Source organism: Rana temporaria, chromosome 5, assembly GCF_905171775.1.
Source record: "Rana temporaria chromosome 5, aRanTem1.1, whole genome shotgun sequence".
NCBI lineage: Eukaryota > Metazoa > Chordata > Amphibia > Anura > Ranidae > Rana > Rana temporaria.
In genome coordinates, this window is record NC_053493.1 from 217,792,251 (window position 1) to 217,813,485 (window position 21,235).

The 21,235-nt window shown below is 38.4% G+C and overlaps 1 protein-coding gene across 1 annotated transcript in view; it reads right to left on the reverse strand.

Moving 5' to 3' along the window:
- CDH18 (cadherin 18) overlaps positions 1 to 21,235 on the reverse strand; it is a 925,909-nt gene that overhangs the window by 465,641 nt on the left and 439,033 nt on the right. The window contains exon 3 of the mRNA XM_040353556.1: positions 3,313 to 3,607. Coding sequence (XP_040209490.1) covers positions 3,313 to 3,607 — 295 coding nt within the window. The remainder of the gene's footprint in view (positions 1 to 3,312; positions 3,608 to 21,235) is intronic.

Consider the following 21,235-nt stretch of genomic DNA (forward strand, 5'->3'; position numbering starts at 1 on the left):
ACCATTTATGTGTGGGATAGCTTCTTAGCTAAAGGAGTGGACTCACTCACAATTTTGCCTAATAACACAGCCAGAATGGTACAAAAACATTCTCCCAAAGCAATTTCTCCAAGAACAGTTTGGTGACAAAAAATTCATTTTCCAACATGAAGGCCAAAGTGCTAACTAAGTGGCTTTGGGGAACAAAACATAGACATTTTGGGTCCATGACCAGGAAACTCCCCAGACCTTAATCCCATTGAGAACCTGTGGTCAATCCTCAAGAGGCGGGTGAACAAAAAAAAACCCACAAATTCTGACAAACTTCAAGCATTGATTATTCAAGAATGGGCTGCCATCAGTCAGGATGTGGCCCAGAAGTTGATTGACAGCATGCCAGGGCGAATTGCAGAAGTCTTGTAAAAAAAGGGTCAACACTGCAAATATTGACTTTTTGCATAAACTTATTGTAGTTGTCAATAAAAGCCTTTGATACTTATGAAATGCTTGTAATTGCACTTCTGTATACCATCATGCCATCTGACGAAAATGTATAAAAACACTTATTTGTGTAATTCTCAAAACTTTTGGCCATGGCTGTATGTCATAGCTCCACCCCCTTGTGGATGTTTTTTCCTAAAGTGGAATGAGTGTTTTCAAATAATTAGATCTTTTTTTAAATTCCCTGCCGGACTCATAGGCATCCACGGCCTTGTTTCTTATGGCCCAAGAAAGCTATTTTAATCTTGGCATGATGGCACCACACATATTAGCTGCATACTCCCTGAGCAGGTTCTAATCATTGGCACCTAATTTGGATTACCTGATTCTAAATTCAAGGATTTGAAACTGTGGCGTTTTATCCACATGACAGATCTGCATTTTTGGTCTGCATATAGAAAAACAGCAAACACTCATTGCATTGTACAAACCACAAAAACCTATATAGCATACCATGCATAAAATATGACACTTAAAACAGGGCAAAAAGTCTGACAAAAACAAATCTATTTTAGGTACCATTAAAAAAAACACCATATATCAACACATACTGTACTATATAAACCCAATATAGAAGAATGTGAATAGTGCTGTACACTAAACTGCCCATATATACAATCTTACAAGCCCTGTTGGTTTATTTTTCTTTAAACAGGATTCACACTTTTGTGTTGCATTACCACACACACACACACACACACACATGTATTATGTCAAACAAGTTTAATGGGCCTTTTTCTACTGCAGTGGGAAAAACAAAGGAGATGCCCCCTGGGACTTTATAGGCATAGGTTGGAAACCAGAAAAATGCGTAATGAAGTATAATAAAAAGTACACATTTTATTGATAACAACTGTCTGACAATAGACTAGAATATCACATTTAATATACATGAATGGTAATCATACTGTATATGGATAATAAACAGCTGAATTCTATGACATATGCGGTTAATCTCACAGTAAGGGGCCATAACCGCAAAGGAAAATCCAATTTTTTCTACTGCAGTGCACCACAGAGCAACAATCACTCAAATCTGTGTATTGTGGTGCACTGCATTGTAAAGGCATGAATTTTATCCAACTTTACCACAAATGGAAAATTTAATTATGACCCTAATTTGTATTTTGACATTTAAATGTCAAACGACACCCAGATACCTAGTCCTATACACATTACATCAATGATATTAGACAATTTTCCTAAATCAGACCAACACATGTTTTGTCTAGATCGTGTATAATTAATTTCCTTAGCCTATGCTTGAATAGCCATGCGTATATACAATGTATAGTTTAAATGTATGATACTTACAAATAAAATACTTTTATAAGTCTAACTCTAAAGTAAAGAGTAGGTACAATATATTTTATATATAGATAGATATATAGATAGATGGATATATAGATAGATATACTGTATACAATTTTTTATATGTATATACAAAATTCAGTAGCAGTATTTGCACACAAGACTGGGAGAATACAGTCCAGGTGTACGGCTGAACAATATGTATTTAAATCCAAAGAAAAGAGGCATGCATGGGTCATATATACTGTACGAATCTACAGTTTAACTATATACTGTATATACATATATATATAGTGTATATACATCTCTATTTTGCAGTGTATTAATGTAATACCACTATTACAATACATACATAATCCTAAAAGATCAAAGTGTATATATATATATATATATATATATATATATATATATATATATATATATAAAAATAAAATTACAAGGATGGACTATTAAAGGAGTACATTTTCTTTTCGCTCAGTGAAGCTGTATCAACATCAATTATCCAATCATGTGCAAACAAAATTACTTTTTTTTTACCATTCTTCTGCACATGATTAGATGTTTAGACTGATCACAGGTTCACTTGGCCAAATGAAAAAAAGTACTCTTTAAGCAAACCAACCGCACTAAACAAATAGCAACCTGAATTCCTAACACATATATATTTCCAGCAGTACAAATCTAAACTCAAGATAACATGAAGGATTATAACCTGCTGTTCATGGAATTTCTGCTGTCAAATAAATATGCAAATTATATTCATCAAAGTGTTGAATTTATACTGTCTGGATGGCCATAGCAATCATTATTGGTGATGGCAGCATACTATGCATTTCAAACACTGTAGTCTACTATGCATTTCAAACAATGTAGTCTACAAATGGTACTGAATAAAACTTAATCTATTTAGATTGCATAGAAGATGAATTACAATCCTGAAATAATAATGTGTCGATTACTATGTTTGATGGCATGTGTTATTAAAGAAAAATATGTAGGCTAGATTTTATGATGTTTGGCAGAAAAATCTGTCCCTTTTACCAGCAGATCAAAATGAGATACAAAGTTTCTAATACAAAAATTTTAGGAAGAGAGAAAAAGTATATTGCAGTATTTCTACTAAGCGAATATATATATATATATATATATATATATATATATATTTATATATATATATATATATATATATATATATATATATATATATATATATATATATATATATATACACAGTAATTACAATGAAAGCACTTTAGAAAACTATAATGTAGGTGATGAAACTATAGTAATGATATAAAGAAGACATCTTTAGAATATCATTACGAAAGACTGCAATAAACATTAATATATTCATTTAAAATATTTCTTTGGTTTACAGTTGAGGTAGCCAGACAATGACTGCTAGCCACCAGATAGGCTGATTAGAGCTATATATTTTTTCTAGGTACACATAATCTTCAACTAGATCTGTTCTGTTTTATTTTAAGAATGAAATACATTTTAATAATAGAAAAAACCTACCAATTTTAGACATCTCTGGAACTGTGACGATATAGGGTCCATCAGGAAATTCTGGTGCATGGTCATTGATATCCTGTACTTTAATAATAAACTCTGATTCTGGCTCAAGGGGCTTGTTGGTTCTTCTGTCAATTGCTTGGGCATGTAGAACATAATGTGATTTTTGTTCCCGGTCTAGACTTTTTGTTGCATGAATATCCCCTGTTGTGTCATCAATGACAAATATAGTCCCCGCTCCTTCTCCAGTTAATATATACTTCACTGATCCATCACCTTTGTCCGAATTTGAATGCAGCTGTAAGGCAAACAAAGCTACATAAGTAAACAGCAAGCAGTTTATTCATTTACATTAAAAGAAGATCCCTCTTTGATATAATAGTAAATACATGCTTTTGTCATATCATTCTTACTCTTCTTGTAATTAGCAGTGAGATCTGCATCCTGCTGTTTTTAAAGTGGATCTAAACTCTAACAAGATGACATTATGTTTGATAAAGCACTCCATATGATAAAATACTTGTTATTTTTTTTTTACTGTATATGATACACTGCGTTTGCCTTTTTATTCATTGTTGCTGATCTCCTTTAGCCTCTTTCAGTTACTTTCTGACCACATGTACTTGCTCCAGCATTGCGTGTACATTATTGCCATACATTGGATTTCTGATTGTGAGCACAACAACAAATATACTGCTTTACCGTTTACAGGCCCCCACATAACCTTCAACATTGTTGTCTACCGGTGGTGCTGCTAAGTAAGGCCCCCCCTGATAGGGTTTTATGTGCTCTGTTGTTCTGCTGTTATCTGCTGTCCCAGTGGGCCCAGGATCATACAGGATAGGTAATTGTAGATAACATTTGGATATATCCTTGGTGGATTAGAATTATTGCCAATAACTGGCTATTTAATTGTTCTATTTGTTTCTCATGTTTTTAGTTTACCTGAGATACACAATCTTTCTGTGGCGCTTAGTTTTCTAACCTATGGACCTTTGTGTCGACCTCTACTGGCCATTTCAAGGTGACTATCGCGGTGAAACATTATTGTTGTTACTATACTCTATTGGCATCCACCTAGTTGGCTCATACGGTTTTTTTCTTTTTCTTTTCTTTTTTTCTTTTCTCTTTGCTCCTTTCCTTTTTTTCTACCCTTTTCATTTATATTTACCTTTATAATTTTTCTACTCCACCTTCCCTTTCCCCTTTCTTTTAGTTTCTGTTGTCTTTCTTGGTGTATGTCTCCACACTCTGGTAGCAACTGGCACCGTGCAGTAACAATATGCTTATCTATTTATTTATTTATTTATTTATTTTTGTTAACTAGATCCCTGGCTCATGAAAACTTTTATTCAAGTTCATTGTTGACTTTGACTTTTTCTACTTGTGCCCCATATGCCTCATGGATGCATCCGCTGAAGGACCATCTGTCATGTAAATACATATCGAAATATTAATTTGTTTTAATTGATTTTCTTATATGTTTGTGTTATTAATTTACCACACTATATCATTGCAGATAATTTTCTGTTTTACTGCTAAACATGTACGCCTCGTCTTCGTCCTGAAGAAGCCCCACGGCGAAACGTGCGTTGGCGACTTCTGAGGAACGTACAGTGGTCAATTTCTGTAAAATTATACTGTGTTATTGTTTGTAAATTTATATGCTATTAAATATTTTTTTAAACATACTTCCTTGGCCTGAAAGTCTGATCATCAATGTCCACCTGCTAGATATTGTTTCTTCCCTAAAATTATTACAGATGCGGCCCATGTGAGTGCTATCCTTGTGTTTCCACTCCTCTTTTTAACTTTTTCGGTCTTTCTTTTCTTTCCTTGTCTCTCCCTCTTTCTTCTCCTTCCCCCTCCCCCCCCCGTCCTTCTCCCTCCTCTTTTGAACCAAAAAAAAATAAAAATAAACACAAACACAGACATGATCATTCATCAGGTTTTATTTAAAATGATTTAAAAAACTTTTGAGATGAGATTAAAGTAAAACTAAAGGCAAAATGCTGTTCATTTTTGATAGCGTAAAGGAGGGAGTATAACCTTTTTTTTTTTTTCCATCTGTGTCACATTGTAGAGAATTCCCTTCACTTCCTGTTCCATAACCAAAACAAGAAGTGAGCAGAAATCCCTACAAAGTGAGGATATCCCTGATTATCACCAGGGTTACCAGAAGTAGTGTCTTCATTGAAAAATTTTCCTTCTATACAGTTCTTGGGACAAACCAAACATTTTTTTTCTTTCAATCCAATGATAATGGTACACATGACAAATAGAGAGGATGAATGACCCTAATGGGAATACAGACACCACTACTTTGACATGTTAAAATTTGCATGAACATTTAGTTATTGGCATTAGATTTATTTTGAATAGCTTTAAGCCGTGTAAACACGATCGGTTTTCCATCGGTGTTAAAAAATAGAACATTTTTTAACCACTTAACCCCCGGACCATATTGCTGCCCAAAGACCAGAGCACTTTTTGCAATTCGGGACTGCGCCGCTTTAACAGACAATTGCGCAGTCGTGCGACGTGGCTCCCAAACAAAATTGGCGTCCTTTTTTTCCCACAAATAGAGCTTTCTTTTGGTGGTATTTGATCACCTCTGCAGTTTTTATTTTTTGTGCTATAAACAAAAATAGAGCGACAATTTTGAAAACAATTAATATTTTTAACTTTTTGCTGTAATAAATATCCCCCAAAAATATATAAAAAAACGTTTTTTTTCCTCAGTTTAGGCCGATACGTATTCTTCTACTTATTTTTCAAAAAAAAAAAATCGCAATAAGCGTTTATTGATTGGTTTGCGCAAAAGTTATAGCGTTTACAACATAGGGGGTATTTTTATGTCATTTTTATTAATATATTTTTTTACTAGTAATGGCGGCGATCAGCGATTTTTTTTCGGTACTGCGACATTATGGCAGACACTTCGGACACTTTTGACACATTTTTGGGACTATTGGCATTTTTATAGCGATCAGTGCTATAAAAATGCATTGGATTACTATAAAAATGCCACTGGCAGTGAAGGGGTTAACACTAGGGGGCGGGGAAGGGGTTAAGTATGTCCCTGTGTGTGTTCTTACTGTGGGGGGTGGCCTCACTAGGGGAAACACTGATCTTATGTTCATACATTGTATAAACAGAAGATCAGCATTTCCCCCGCTGACAGGACCGAGAGCTGTGTGTTTACACACACAGCTCCCGGTCCCCGCTCTGTAACGAGCAATCGCGGTGCCCGGCGGCGATCGAGCCTGCCGGGCACACGCACGGGAGTCGGGGGCGAGCGGGGGGCGCACGCGCCCCTAGTGGCCGCTCAAAGAGCCGCCGTATAGCTACGGGCTCTCACCCAGGAGAGCCGACCTGCCACCGTATAATGACGGTGGCTGGTCGGCTAGTAGTTACATTTTTCCTATGGATAAAAAAACAGATAGAAAAATCAGATCTTCTGTGTGGAATTCCATTGGAGAAAAATCCATGCATGCTCAGAATCAAGTTGACGCATGCTCGGAAGCATTGAACATAATTTTTTTCAGGTTGTCCTAGTGTTTTACGTCACCACTAGGACGTGTATGTGTGTATGCAAGACTGATAAAAGTCAGCTTCATTGGATATCCATCGGATTAGATTCCATCAGATATCCGATCGTGTGCACAGGGCTTTAGACTTTTTTTTTAAATACAAAGAATCTCACGCACCATCATTAGGAGTCAGGAAATGGACTTGATTACAGTTTCCACCTGGCATCAAAGCATCAGGTTTACCAAAATATGGTTTGGGGATACTTGAGAAAAATATGGAGTCTTAAGTAAGTGCCTGCTTTCAGCTTTTGAACAGTTTGGCCCAGATTCTCAACCGAGATATGACGGCGTATCTCCAGATACGCCGTCTTATCTCTGTGTTGAGCCGTCGTATCTATGCGACTGATTCTTAGAATCAGTTATGCATAGATATCCATTAGATCCGACAGGCGTAAGTCTCTTATGCCGTCGGATCTTACATGCATTTTTTTTTGGACTGCTAGGTGGCGCTTCCGTCGAAATCTGCGTCGAGTATGCAAATTAGCTAGATACGAGAATTTCCGAACATACGCGCGGCCGACACAGTAAAGTTACGACGTTTACGTTAGGCTTTTATCGGCGTAAAGTTGCCCCATGGTTTATGAGGCGCAGCCAATGTTAAGTATGGCCGTCGTTCCCGCGTCTAAATTTTAAAAAGTTATGTAGTTTGTGTAAGTCGTCCGTGAATGGGGCTGGACGTCATTTACGTTCACGTCAAAATCAATGACGTACTTGCGACATCATTTGGAGCAATGCATACTGGGATATTTTACGGACGGCACATGCGCTTCATTTAAATGATACACGCCCCCTACCCGCCGAATTTGAATTCCGCCGGGTGATTTACGCTACGCCGCCGCAACTTACGGAGCAAGTGCTTTGAGAATACGGCACTTGCCCGTGTAAGTTGCGGAGGCGTAACGTAAATGAGATATGTTACGCCCGCACAATTTTGCGCTGATCTACGTGAATCTGGGCCTTTGTTTCTACTTATCTAGATTTGCAGCATAAGGTTTTCAGTATCACATTTGTTGATAGCATTTTAATACATTACATATAGCCTGCTGCTATATACCAAAGATACACAGTACTAACATTTCTTAAAATGATATCTCCACAGACAGAGTCATTAAGTGGACTTTATATCATGTCTGCAACTGTAATTTTGCGAGACATTCAATAGCGGAGCCTAACATCTTTATGAATAATTATCCAATGAAATTTATAGCAGTGATGCTAACTGGGTTGTTCTGTTTTTATAATTCAGGACTAACTGTAAGGAGCTTCATTCATATTTTATCATCCTGTTTTATTTTCTTGTAAGCTATGCTGATTTGTTTTCAGATCACCATAGGTCAAGTTTACATGCATTAAGTACATGCATTAGGAATAGTCTGCATCTCCAATATCCTTGTAGACCACATCAGAATTTTCTGAACTCATGGAACATCCTTCACTCACCAAGAGTCTCTCTGAATATTCACAATAGTATATCTGAATAATTCAAGAGCTGTTAAGGTTGTCTTATGAGCTGGTATTTTTGTGTTTATCTTCCCTATTCATAAATAAGGCATTCCAAAACTATATTCCAGTGAATAACAACAGCAGACATTATGCAATGCTGTGACATTTTTTTTTTCTTTTAATTCATATTCATACCAAGTGCTCGTGTAAAACAGAAATAATGTCTGAGGAACATTGTTCAGCTGCACAGAATACATTATGATCAGACTTAAATGTACCAATGAAAAAAGCAAATATGCATACTACAGGTGTCTGATAATTCTGAAGTGACTTTACATTTCTTCAATGTTTTAAAGTCTCTCCAAAGCTCCTCCTGGGTGTCAGGTACTGTGAAACAACAGAAGTTAATGATTTGTCTAATTTTGCTATTGCTAATCAAAGTCTTTTAACTATTCTTTATACCCAAAGAAGGAACAGGTGATGCATTGCATAACATCTATTGCATACATGCATAATTCATTTCTTATCAGCTCTAAATATCAATAAAATATTCATATTTCTCTACTTATATCTTTCAATGTATACATATTAAACTTTATACACTCATATATAATCGCTTCCAAGTCCTCTCTATCTTTTGTTATCATTATCTTCCTACCTTGAGCGAAAAGATATGGCTCAGTCCTGTCTTTAATATTATATTTCACAAAATGTCCACATCCCATAAACAAAACCCCTCAAAAAAAAAAAAATCCCCCTCCCCCTAATCCCCTAATATTATTGTCAGTTCCAAGAGCAGGGCGGACTCATTCCTCTACTCTAATCCCCAACAATATCTTCCCTTCTTCAGAGTATGCAAATAAATTCCATATTGTCCAAGTTTTGGTGTATTGCTCTTTTCTATCCTGGGCCGAGAGCACCAAGTCCTCTATAAACTCCCCACATTTATGACCCTATTAAGCTATACTGCAATCGATGGTGGCCTGGGGTCTTTCCAACATCGATAAATACACTGTAAAAAGAATGAATGCTGCGCTGCTGGTATGGTGTGTGTATGTAAATCAATACCAGGATGATAAGGTAAACATTAAACACACCACAATAAACAAAGTGCTTATAAGTGCTACAAAATACAAAAGTGAAATAGTGCACAGAAATATATAGTCCATATAGCTGTGGAGTGCCCCTGGAAGATGTCATTCTACTGACGAAACGGCGTAGGGAGGAACGGCGTGCTGACGTCAACACTGTTTGCCCGCGACTATCCGGAAGGAACGAGCGGATTATTCAAGTCGGCCGGCTTTACATTTTAAACACACGCCTATGTACTACTTTGGACATGTGAGTGCATAATTTTTGTTTTACCAATAAATCGTTTTGTTAGCAGTACTACTCTATGTTTGCCCTTCTTTTCTTCACTCCTGGGTTCAACGCATGAGTGTGTTCTGGCTAAGGACTATAAATTTTTTTCCATCTGGTGTGGAAGGACCTAGCTGGGGAACGGAGGTTATCCATCAGATACAGTGCTACATGAGATTTATTATTTGGTGTTCGGTAAGCAGATTATTTACTTGAGGTGGAGGTGCTTCAATCAGCTGTCATACACTTGCTGTGGATTTTCTTTCCAACACAACTCGGGTGCTTACATGAAGATTTGTTACGTTCAACCATTTCTTAGCTGACCACAGCTATATGGACTATATATTTCTGTGCACTATTTCACTTTTGTATTTTGTAGCACTTATAAGCACTTTGTTTATTGTGGTGTGTTTAATGTTTACCTTATCATCCTGGTATTGATTTACATACACACACCATACCAGCAGCGCAGCATTCATTCTTTTTACATTCTATATCATATGTTCATCTAACATTTTTTTTGCTGCAGCAGCCACTTATATTAATATATTTTGATATCACGTCATTATTAATTATATTCATAGACCTGCGCTGTATTCCCCACATATATTGCATCGATAAATACACGCCTTAGCCTTGTTAACTAGGTGGCACAAGACCAAGTTTTTATATGCCTGTAATGGTATTTGTGAAAGGTGCAGCAGGAAGAAAGCAGGGTCATCCGGTATTAGGTAAGTTGTACATTTTTGAAAAATCCTTTGAACCTCTAGCAAGTATTGTCTAATCTTAGGACATGTCTAGAATATATGAAGCAAGGTTCCCTGTTTTTTGTTACATCGCCAGCATTGATCCGAGGCTTCGGGGAAAAACCTACGAAGCCTTGACGGGGTGTAATACCAACTTGTCAGTAGCTTATAATTTGATTCCTGGGTTTGAGTACAAGTTGATGAGTTATATATATATATATATATATATATATATATATATATAGTTATATATATATATATATATATATATATATATAATAGTTAGATATATTATCTTCTGACGTTGAGCTGGCGTAAAGATCTTATTAAGGTCCCCTGCCCATTTTCCAATTCCTGGCATCTCAAAATTATCTGGTGGGCGATTAACATCATCTATAACTTAGATATTGTTTGGTGGAGGGGCTACTTCTCTTCACAGTATAGTTTGAACTATGTCAGGTCTCATCTGTACTTTATTGCTGCACCTAGTGATTCAGAAAAGTTGCGGAGTTGTAATGCTTGCCAGAAATTTCAAATCGACCCCCCGGTTGCGTCATTGAGGCAACTGTGGGCCAAGAATCTGTATGCAAAAAAATGTGATGTCTGAGTGTAGCCCCTCTCTCGAAGTCCCTAGTATGCCCCTAACTCCATCCCTGGTCCAAAACTTGGATTGCCCAATATTTGAAAAAATGGGGATTGTACTGACAAATGTTTGGGATTCTGACAGATTTTGGACCTATAAAAGGGTGTTTTTTTAAGGGAGACCGATAGTGTTGTATAGCACCAGAGCACTCTGCGCGGGGGTACCAGTCTAAGCTCTTGTTCCAACAGTTTAAGTTCTGTATGTCTGCACCAGTAGGTAACACTGCTAAGCCACCATAGCATTTAGGTATGGTCATACGTCTTCTACTGATCCTTGGTCCCTTATTTGCCCTTATAAATCTAGCGAAGAGCATATCTACTTGGCAGAAGAAGGCAGTTGGCATATTAATTGGCAAAGCCTGAAATAAATACAAGAATTTTGGTAATATACTCATTTTAATAATGTTACAGCGGCCAAACCATGAATAAAGTCCATGTTGCCATTTGTCCAATAGGGAGCAAACTGCCTTATATAACGGAGGGAAATTTACTATAAAGATCTTCTCAATTTTTTATGGTATATTTGTACCCAGGTATTTTAGCACTGTCCCTACCCATTTAATATTAAGGTTAGGTTGTATGGTCAGCTGTACCGCCAAGGGAAGAGCCACATCTATCTTTAATTTTTTTTTATTTGATAGTGTTCCCTATCCTTCAATTTCCTTTATCAGGTTTGGCAGTGAGACGTGTGGGCTAGACAGGGAAAACAGCATAGGCTGAAATGTTATAATTACAGTCCTTTTTTGAAGTCCCTGAATTTTGCCTCATTTTATTCAGTAGTGGTTCTATAGAACAGGCGAACAGCATAGGGGAAAGTGGGCATCCTTGGCGCGTTCCATTTGAGATTTTGAGATTTTAATCTGAATAAACTCTTTTTACTTTAGCCAGGGCCTGAGGGGAGGCATACACCCCAGAAATCCATAGCATTTGCTCTCCCAGTCCCATATGCCTCAACACCCCAAACATAAAGCCGCAAGCGTCAACTAACCCTATCAAACGCTTTTTCTGTGTCGGTGCTTAAAAAGACGCAGGTAATTTTTGTTTTATTGGCCCAGTGGACCAGGTTGCGTACATTAATGGTATTATCCCTACAGGTGGTCCAGGTGTACCATAGTTACATAGTTACATAGTTAGTCAGATTGAAAAAAGACACAAGTCCACCCAGTTCAACCATAACAATTTTTAATAATAATAATAATAATAATAATAATAATATCATACTATCCCATATACCCGATTCTATACCCACAGTTGATCCAAAGGAAGGCAAAAAACCCCAGCAAACCATGATCCAATTTGCTACAGTAGGGGAAAAAATTCCTTCCTGATCCCCTGAGAGGCAATCGGATATTCCCTGAATCAAATTTACCTATTGCTTCAGTAACGGTTGGAGACGAGAGTCAAGCAATTTAGTGAAAAGCTTTAGGTCTACATTCAGCAATGAGATTGGGTGGTAGCTCCATAAGTGCCATAAGTGCATCCGAAGGGAGGACGGCAGTCCGGCCAATTAAATTGAATTCCTTTGTCATGTATGTAACCAATACTGGGAAAAAGGTTTTATAATATTGGATTGAAAATCCATCTGGGCCTGGCGCCTTTCCCTGTTTGACTGTTTTCATTGCCACATTTAATTCTTCGATCGATATGGGGGTTTCCAGGCCATTACAATCCGGAGATGGCAGCGTAAAGAGGCATGCTGAGGAAAGATATTCCTCCATTATAGAGAGAAGAATAAAACTCTATAAACCTCTGAGCTATATCTTTAATTAGCGAAATTAACTGTCCATTCTCACCCTTTATATGGGGTACATATGCTGTCCTCCCCTTCTCCTTAAAGTGGAGGTTCACCCTAAAACAATTATATTCCATTACATCCAGCATACTTCCGACAGCTACAGTATGCTGGTATTTTTTTTTTCGCTGTACATACTGTTTTATAGTTCTTTTTCTTTTCTCACTCCCGCAAGGAATAGGCATTCCTATGAAGAGGCGTAGATGATTGACGTGCGGATAAGGCGTGTCACGAGTTCCGAAAATAGCCAAACTGAGACTCGGCTATATACGGCGCCTGCGCAGTCAGCTCTACACGGCTCCTAGTCTGTGTGTAGGCGCCGTATAGCGCCGTATAGAGCCGAGTCCCAGTCCGACTATTTTCGAAACGCGTGACGCGCCTTATCCGCATGTCAATCATCTACGCCTCTTCATAGGAACGCCTATTCCCCGCGCGAGTAAGAAAAAAAAATATATAAAACGATATGTACAGCGAAAAAAAAATACCAGCATACTGTAGCTGTCGCAAGTATGCTGCATGTAATGGTATATAGATGTTTTTTAGGGTGAACCTCCGCTTTAAGTTTCCCTGCCAACACTTTACTACATTTATCTCCCAGTTCGTACATTACTTTCCTTCCAGACTGTATTGCTGCTTTCGCTTTGTACCGAAAGAAGATCTGTCAATTGTCTCCTTAAATGTGCCAGCTCCTCCCCTATGAGCGGTGTCTGTACTTTCTTGTGTTGTGACTCAATGCTCTGAATTTCTTCTGCCAATTTTACTATTTGTGCCTCTCATGCTTTCTTTAATCAGGAGCCATGCTTAATCAACACACCTCTCATTACTACCTTATGTGACTCCCATATCATGCCTGGGTCACTCCCTGGGGTGTCGTTTGTCCAAAAATATGCTTCCATTTCTTTTGCTACATCTTCCCGAATTTCCCGGGATCTGCAGCAAACTTTTGTTCAGATGGCAACGCCACTCCGGGGAGGGAGCCGAGCTAGACAGAGAGATATGAAGCATCACCGGCGTGTAATCTGACCATGTTTTATTTCCTATAGACACTTCGCATACTGAGGCAAGTAAATAGTGTGGCACCAGGAAAAGATCAATATGGGAGTACAGTTGATGTGGGTTAGAAAAGAACGTATAATCTCTCTCTCCTGCATGTAGCAACCACCATACATCTACTAACTGCATCTCCTGCAACTTCCGCACAATGCCCCTCCTGGTGCCCCCTGAAATGGAGGAAAGCCCTAATGATGTATTTACTCTGGGGTCTAACGATATATTAAAATCCCCTCCAAGAATAATTTTCCCTTCTGACAATTCTGCTAGTTTAGTCAAAGTTTTACTTATGAAAGTATCTTAATGCACATTTGGTGCATATACTGTGGCCATTGTCACCTTCATGCCCCCCCCCCCCCATATATCCCTTTAAAAATAAGAATCGTCCATTTACATCCACCAGTTTATCCGTAAGAGACCAGGCTATCCAGTTGGAAATTAAAATGGACAGCCCTTTAGACTTTGATATTTGATTATGTGCATGATATGCACAGGGGAAGAATCTATTCTGGAGGAACAAGAGTCCACCCGTCTTAAAATGAGTTTCCTGCATGAATTCCACCTCCGTGCGGAGACGCTTTTACTCGTTGAGGAGCATCTTCCATTTTTCCGGGACATTGAGTCCTTTCGCATTTATAGAGGTTACCCTTAGTCCCTTTTTGCAAAAAGCAAAAAAAATAAAAAACAACTACCCCTCCCCCTTCCCCGTAGTCCAATCCCCCCCCTTTTACAAACCCCTAAGGGAGGCACCCACCTCTAAACGTATGGTTCACGTGGGTGCAGACCTAATTAGGGGTTTGGTTTGAATCGGCTGAGGTACTCCACTTCTGTTCCCTTCCTCCCGGCCAACCCTTATTCAAAGTCTATCAATACTTAGAAATCTCAAAACATATGTACAACCTTTATTTGGAAATTACCACTGTGAAAAACTGCATGTTAGGAAATAGAAAATAATGAAATATTAAAGAACAATATAAAATATAAATTATTAATTAAATTGCTTATAACAGCTATTCAAATTAAAATATTTATATATACACTATCAGCAAAAGACAATTATATATTTGGAAATCATAGAAGTTCTATGTGCTGCCTATTGAGTATATGTGAAAAACCAATGGTTGCCAAGAAACACCCACCACTCTTGGGTTTCCACCACTGCGTTTACAGATCAAATAAAAAAAAGAAATTCAGTGAGGCTGCTACTTTAAATGGAATAATGTGAATAGTATTAAGTCGGTGTGACAAACATGTCGGGGCGTGGTTGTACGGCAACCATCTGAGCTAACGCGTGACATGTGATGTGTCAAGCCGAATCAGGAATCAGAGTTCCAAGCACGAGCAGCGAGTGGGGGTGAGATTTGATCCGCACACCAAGGTGTGGTATTTGTTGGTATTTGTTGCTCCTTTTTAAAGGAGATTCATGTGAGTGTAATGATTGAAGTTTGCACAGTGTTCATTAAATTGATTCTACGTTATTACACTATCAGTGTGTCTTTTTGCCAAGCACGAGAGTGCAGGGCACATAGAGTTGGTGAGTGTGTTATCTGACAGGAGAGAAATCACTGGCACTCGGGTGTGGTGGATGAACAGAAACTTACTACACATAATCAACTATTGAATTAAGTTTATGGACTTTGGGCTATATTATATACTTTGTCACAACTGTCACAGGGTGATTTTTGTGATATATTGATATATTTATTTATGTTGTAGATCTGTGAAAACAGACAATCACTACATCACTTGAGAAGTGTTATTCAAGCGCCGCTTATTTTTTTTTGCACTATTTTTAGTAGAGTTTAAAAAAAATACTATGCATATTGAATATGTAAATTTTGACTGGAGGTGGAGAAAGGCAATACTCCAGCATAATATTTTTCTGGGAATACATTAGGGGAAGATCCTTATATCTTCAAAAACACAATTTGCTTTTATGAAACATTAATTTTCTCTTAATGTCTTCTGTTCTGATAATCGCCTGAAATTGTTCCACACTGCATATATGTATTATAAAAAGCCCAACAGGCTGGCCCAATCCACCCCCCCCCCCAAAAAAAGCCCCCCCCAGCATAATTAAGGTATAATGCTTAATCACAAATAACACAATATATTTGCTAGACAGAGCTTGCAAAATTAATCACTTCTACAATAAATGTGTGTGAAATCAAATAATAAAAATAAAAATGTGCTCAGTCTAACATAATTATAAGTGCTAATTTCAAAATATTAATATTCATCAATTCCATAGTAAAAGTCCATCCTTAGAATAGTGAAATAAGTGTTTGTGCTTTAACACCAGAATAGTGCCCTCTGGTAATGCTATGTCACCACTGGATGGTGTTGACCCCCTTGTTATATAATAAGGGAGGTCAGCCTTAATTTTTGGTCACCCAGGGACCAGGTGGCGCCTCCCGAGTTGCCTGATATCCTATCCTCGTGGATCAGTGATCCAGTGGCTCCAGTATCAAAAGTTCCAATCATGTACAAAAGAGAGAAGAGGGAACCTTTCATAGCATAAAAATGTACTGTTTTATTGTTAATAATGTTTGCTTCACAAGGAAAGTAAAAAATATATAATCTGTATGTACCCATTCTATTCGATCATTCAGGAAGCTCCCGGCCATCTGCGTGCGTTCTGCCTAGACCAAAGGTGATGCACCGAGGGTTCCACCTCAAACGTTTCATCACCATTAGTATTTTTTTTCTATTATACATTTCCCCAAGACAAAACAAGTATTATATTCAGAATACTCTGGGAAAGGGGGGAAGAGGGTAGACATCATATTTTATTTTCTGGGGTTTACTTTGGGTGGGATGTAATATCTCATGAGAGAAATCTGGAGACACCAATTGTTCACCTCCTACTGATAATACATGTTGTCCGGGTGTTATGCAGGAAAATATATATAGTAATATAGTCCGCACTAACCTAAATCAACAAACATGAAAATGTATTATTTTGTTTTTAAAATATACACACTATGGCCCAGATTCTCAAAGGGCTTACGACGGCACAGCGCCATGTACGCCGTCGTAAGTCCTAATCTGGGCCATCGTATCTATGCGACTGATTCTTAGAATCAGTTACACATAGATATCCATTAGATCCGACAGGCGTAAGGATCCGTCGGATCTTAACTGTAATTTTTTTTGGCCCGCTAGGTGGCGCTTCCGTCGATTACCCCGTCGAGTATGCTAATTAGCTAGATACACGAATTCCCGAACGTACGCGCGGCCGACGCAGTAAAGTTACGACGTTTACGTTAGGCTTTTCCCAGCATAAAGTTGCCCCTGGGTCTATGAGGCGCAACCAATGTTAAGTATGGCCGTCGTTCCCGTGTCGAAATTTGAAAAGTTACGTTGTTTGCGTAAGTCGTCTGTGAATGGGCCTGACGCCATTTACGTTCACGTTGAAACCAATGACGTCCTTGCGACGTCATTTGGAGCAATGCACCCTGGGATATTTTATGGACGACGCATGCGCAGTTTGTTCGGCGCGGGAACGCGCTTCATTTAAATGCTACACGCCCCCTACCCGCCAAATTTGAATTCCGCCGGGTGAATTACGTTACGCCGCCGCAACCTTACACGCAAGTGCTTTGTGAATAACGCACTTGCCTAAAAAACTTGCGCCGGCGTAACGTAAATCAGTTATGTTACGCCCGCCCATTTTTACGCCGATCTACGAGAATCTGGGCCTAAGTAACTATCAAAAACAGTGTGGTTTCATCTATAACACAATATAAGTGATTTCACAACACCTAAAAGCAAAATCAAATATAACAAATATTAAGTGTTGCGCAACTCAAAATATGAATGTGTCCATTACAAATAACAAATACATTTACATGTCATAAATGTGTAATGCAGTTTTTGTGCAGATTCAATTGAAGCAGTCCCAATAATACATCACTGTGCAAACAGTGTACTTGAAAGTCTTCTGTTTTGTGACACATATGTTGACCACCACCAATAGGTGAAAAACCTGCTCACTTCTACTTCTGACCCCACAACAGAATCTAACAAGCACCAACACTAATCCTCCTTTTTGTGTTTGGGACAGATCCACTGTCTCATTACAGATGACCACTGCTGTATCGGTCTCTGCATCACTTCCTGTCGGGGAGCATTTACTGTTTACATCACACACCGATTTTACAGAAAATAGATATCAGTCCAGAAGCTGGAGGGTGCAGCAGCACTGTCGTTTACGGGTGAGGATATCTTTGTCTGTGCCAGCTCTTTGCGCACATAGTGCAGTCCCGGAATTATGCACTTGTGGGAGGCCCCAGGTAGATCCTCTCCTCCCCTCCACTCAGGGATACACCCTTACATGTATATTTCTTGGACTGCCTCTTTAATGTGAGATCCAGGGTCAAAAAGACCTCACATCTCTCATTTACACTTAACCTCCCTGGCGGTATGATTATTTCAGATTTTAGGTGCTGAAAGATTACCATTATTTTGCATGGAAATTTGGCGTTTTACATTGTAGGCCTGCAATTCTTATGAATAACTCACTTAAATCTGTCCAAACAAGAGTCTAGTAGACATCCTGGGTATAATAAAATTTGAAAAACAAAATCATAAATTATAATATAATAAATAACTATAAATAATTATTACAAATAATAATATAATTATAATACAAATTATTCAATAGTGTAATCAAATCAAAAACACTGAAATTTGCTCAGTTGCAGAATTGTCGCTGTCATTTCTTTTATTTTTTGATGATGAATTTCCCCACAAATCGCTATCGCTTAATTCTGCAAGTGATCATAATTTATTATCACTGTTTTCTAGCTGGTCTGAAACCACTTTTGACATAAAGGGACACTTTTTGGTTGCTATGGACAATCTCCAGTTTCCAGGCAGAAAGAACAGTTTTTATTATATAAAAGTACATGCAGGACACTGGGCAGACCACTAGGGACAAAGGGGTGTGTATTTTTTACATACTGTACTGTAATCTATAAGATTACAGTATACTGTATGTAATGTGTTTATTTACTTTTTTGAATTTGGTGCCGATCTCCGCCCTCGTGCGTCGTAACGTCGCAGGGAACATAGCTCGGCGGCACACAGGCACAGTGTGAATTGAGCGAGGACACCACTCGATCACACATCGGAGAGGCATCGCAGGATCCAGGGACAAGGTAAGTAATTCCCTGCCTGTGGATGCTGCAAGGCGATCCAGAGTCTGGCTCGAGGTTACCGCTTTTGGTTCTGAAATTCCACCCCAAGCCAGACTCGGGAATACACCAGGGGGGTTAAAAGCAAAACCGAATAACATTTTTTTTTTACTGTAGAACTAAAAAATAGGCCCTTTAAGGCCGGAGGGCAAAAGTGACGTTTGACAACGCTCCAGTCCTCCAAGGACATAGAGTCAAGTGGGGGCCATCTTGATCTTGCCCTCACTCGACTTCCTTCCCATTGCTACAGGGGATCGGATCATTTCCCCTTTACCGACGGCTCCACTAATTGGGAAACAACCGGAAAGTGGCACCTCTTCCCCTGCCTATAAAAGTGATCATGTGGAAAATCTGCTGCTGGGATCACTTTTATCGGACACTGGGGTTATGACAGCTAGCTACTGCCATAACCCCGGTATTTAACGTCAAACTAATGACGTATATATGTAGTGGGCAGTCTGCAAGTGTTTTAACTGATGTTCTGTTTTATAAAACTTATTATGTCATAAAAATTATATTAAAGGGGCGATTTACTAAAACTAGATTACTCACAATTTGGTGCAGCTGTGCATGGTAGCCAACCAGCTCAACTTCATTTTATTCAATTAGGTTTTGGCAATAAAACCTGTAAACTGATTGTTTTATATGCAGAGTGGCACCAGATGCTCCAGTTTTATTAGATTAACCCCCTATTACAATTTGTATTCTTCCCAGGGATATATTTTTTCTTTTACTGAGATTTTGTTAAAGTTTTCCAATATAACAAGTGAAATAAAGCATTGCAAATACTAAGAAAGGAACCTAAAATGGCATTACATATTGTACATACATTGCTCCCCAAATGTAAAATGAGAGCAACAACAGATAAATATCTAAAACTTAGGGGTCAAATGTCCACAAAAAGATACCAGAGAAGAAACAGCATCCAGGTTATCGAATCAATATTGTGCAGTCAAAACCACAAATGTCTCCACGATTCCATATCACAATTGTAAAAAATGGGTGGAGGGCCTGGCCAAAGGAAAATGGAAAGAAAAAAAATAATAATAATTTAGGTGGCCATGGCCTACGCTGTTTATCTGGACCCTACATGAGCTCAGCAGTGGGAGAGGGAAGCACATAACGGCAAGCTACAGAGAAGACAGAAAAATAAATAAAAAGAGCAAAAGGGGAGAAGGAAAAAAGGAGAAGGGTACCCCAGGGAACCTTTACAGATCTTAAAATTGGGAGGATATTTGAGATGGTGGGAAGTGGTCAATCTAGGGCTGCCAAATCCATTGGAATTTGACATGCTTATCCTCAAGGATCACCGTTAATCTTTCATTGATGAGTGTACCATGAACCCGATTCTTAACCTCTTTAAAGCTAAGAACAGGTATCTTCTAAGACCACACTATATTTTGCTTTATTGCCATAAAAATATGAGTGATTAGAGTGCACTCCCCATGGGTAGCATCTACGATAGGTTATATAAAAGTGACATGTTTACCATATATGTTTTATTTTGCCCAAATCTGGGCAACCTCTGAACCAACTAGACAGGTACAATGGTCGACATTTTACAATCCTAGCTGGAGTAAAGTACCAATGAGACGTTAAATACATTTTCAGTGGCATGAAAAGGACTCCTCTCAGGCCTCGTACAAACTTGCTGAGAGATATTTTTTTGCCGAGGAAACCGGTCGTGTGTACATTTTCGTTGAGGAAACTGTAAAGAAACTCAACGAGCCAAAAAGAGAGCATGTTCTCTAATTCCTTGACGGGAATGGAGAAAATTGGCTTGTCGAGTTCCTCGACAGCTTAACAAGAAACTCAACGAGGAAAACGATGTGTTTCGCCCGTCGAGTTCCTCGGTTCTGTGTACGAGGCTTAAGCCGTGAGTAGAGAACAAACAGTGGTAAGGCCCTTTTGTCTCCACAATTGAAAACTTTGAGGAGTCTCCATCTCAGGTGGGATATTATTTTTTTAAAGCTAAAACTCTAAAACATTTTATTTTGTTTTAGTGACAACTGCATCTCCCATTTCTTGCATAGGCATTTCAGGGAGGTATGGAAAAATCTCCCTTGAGGGGTCACAGGTAGAAATGTGCAAACTGTGCCAAAA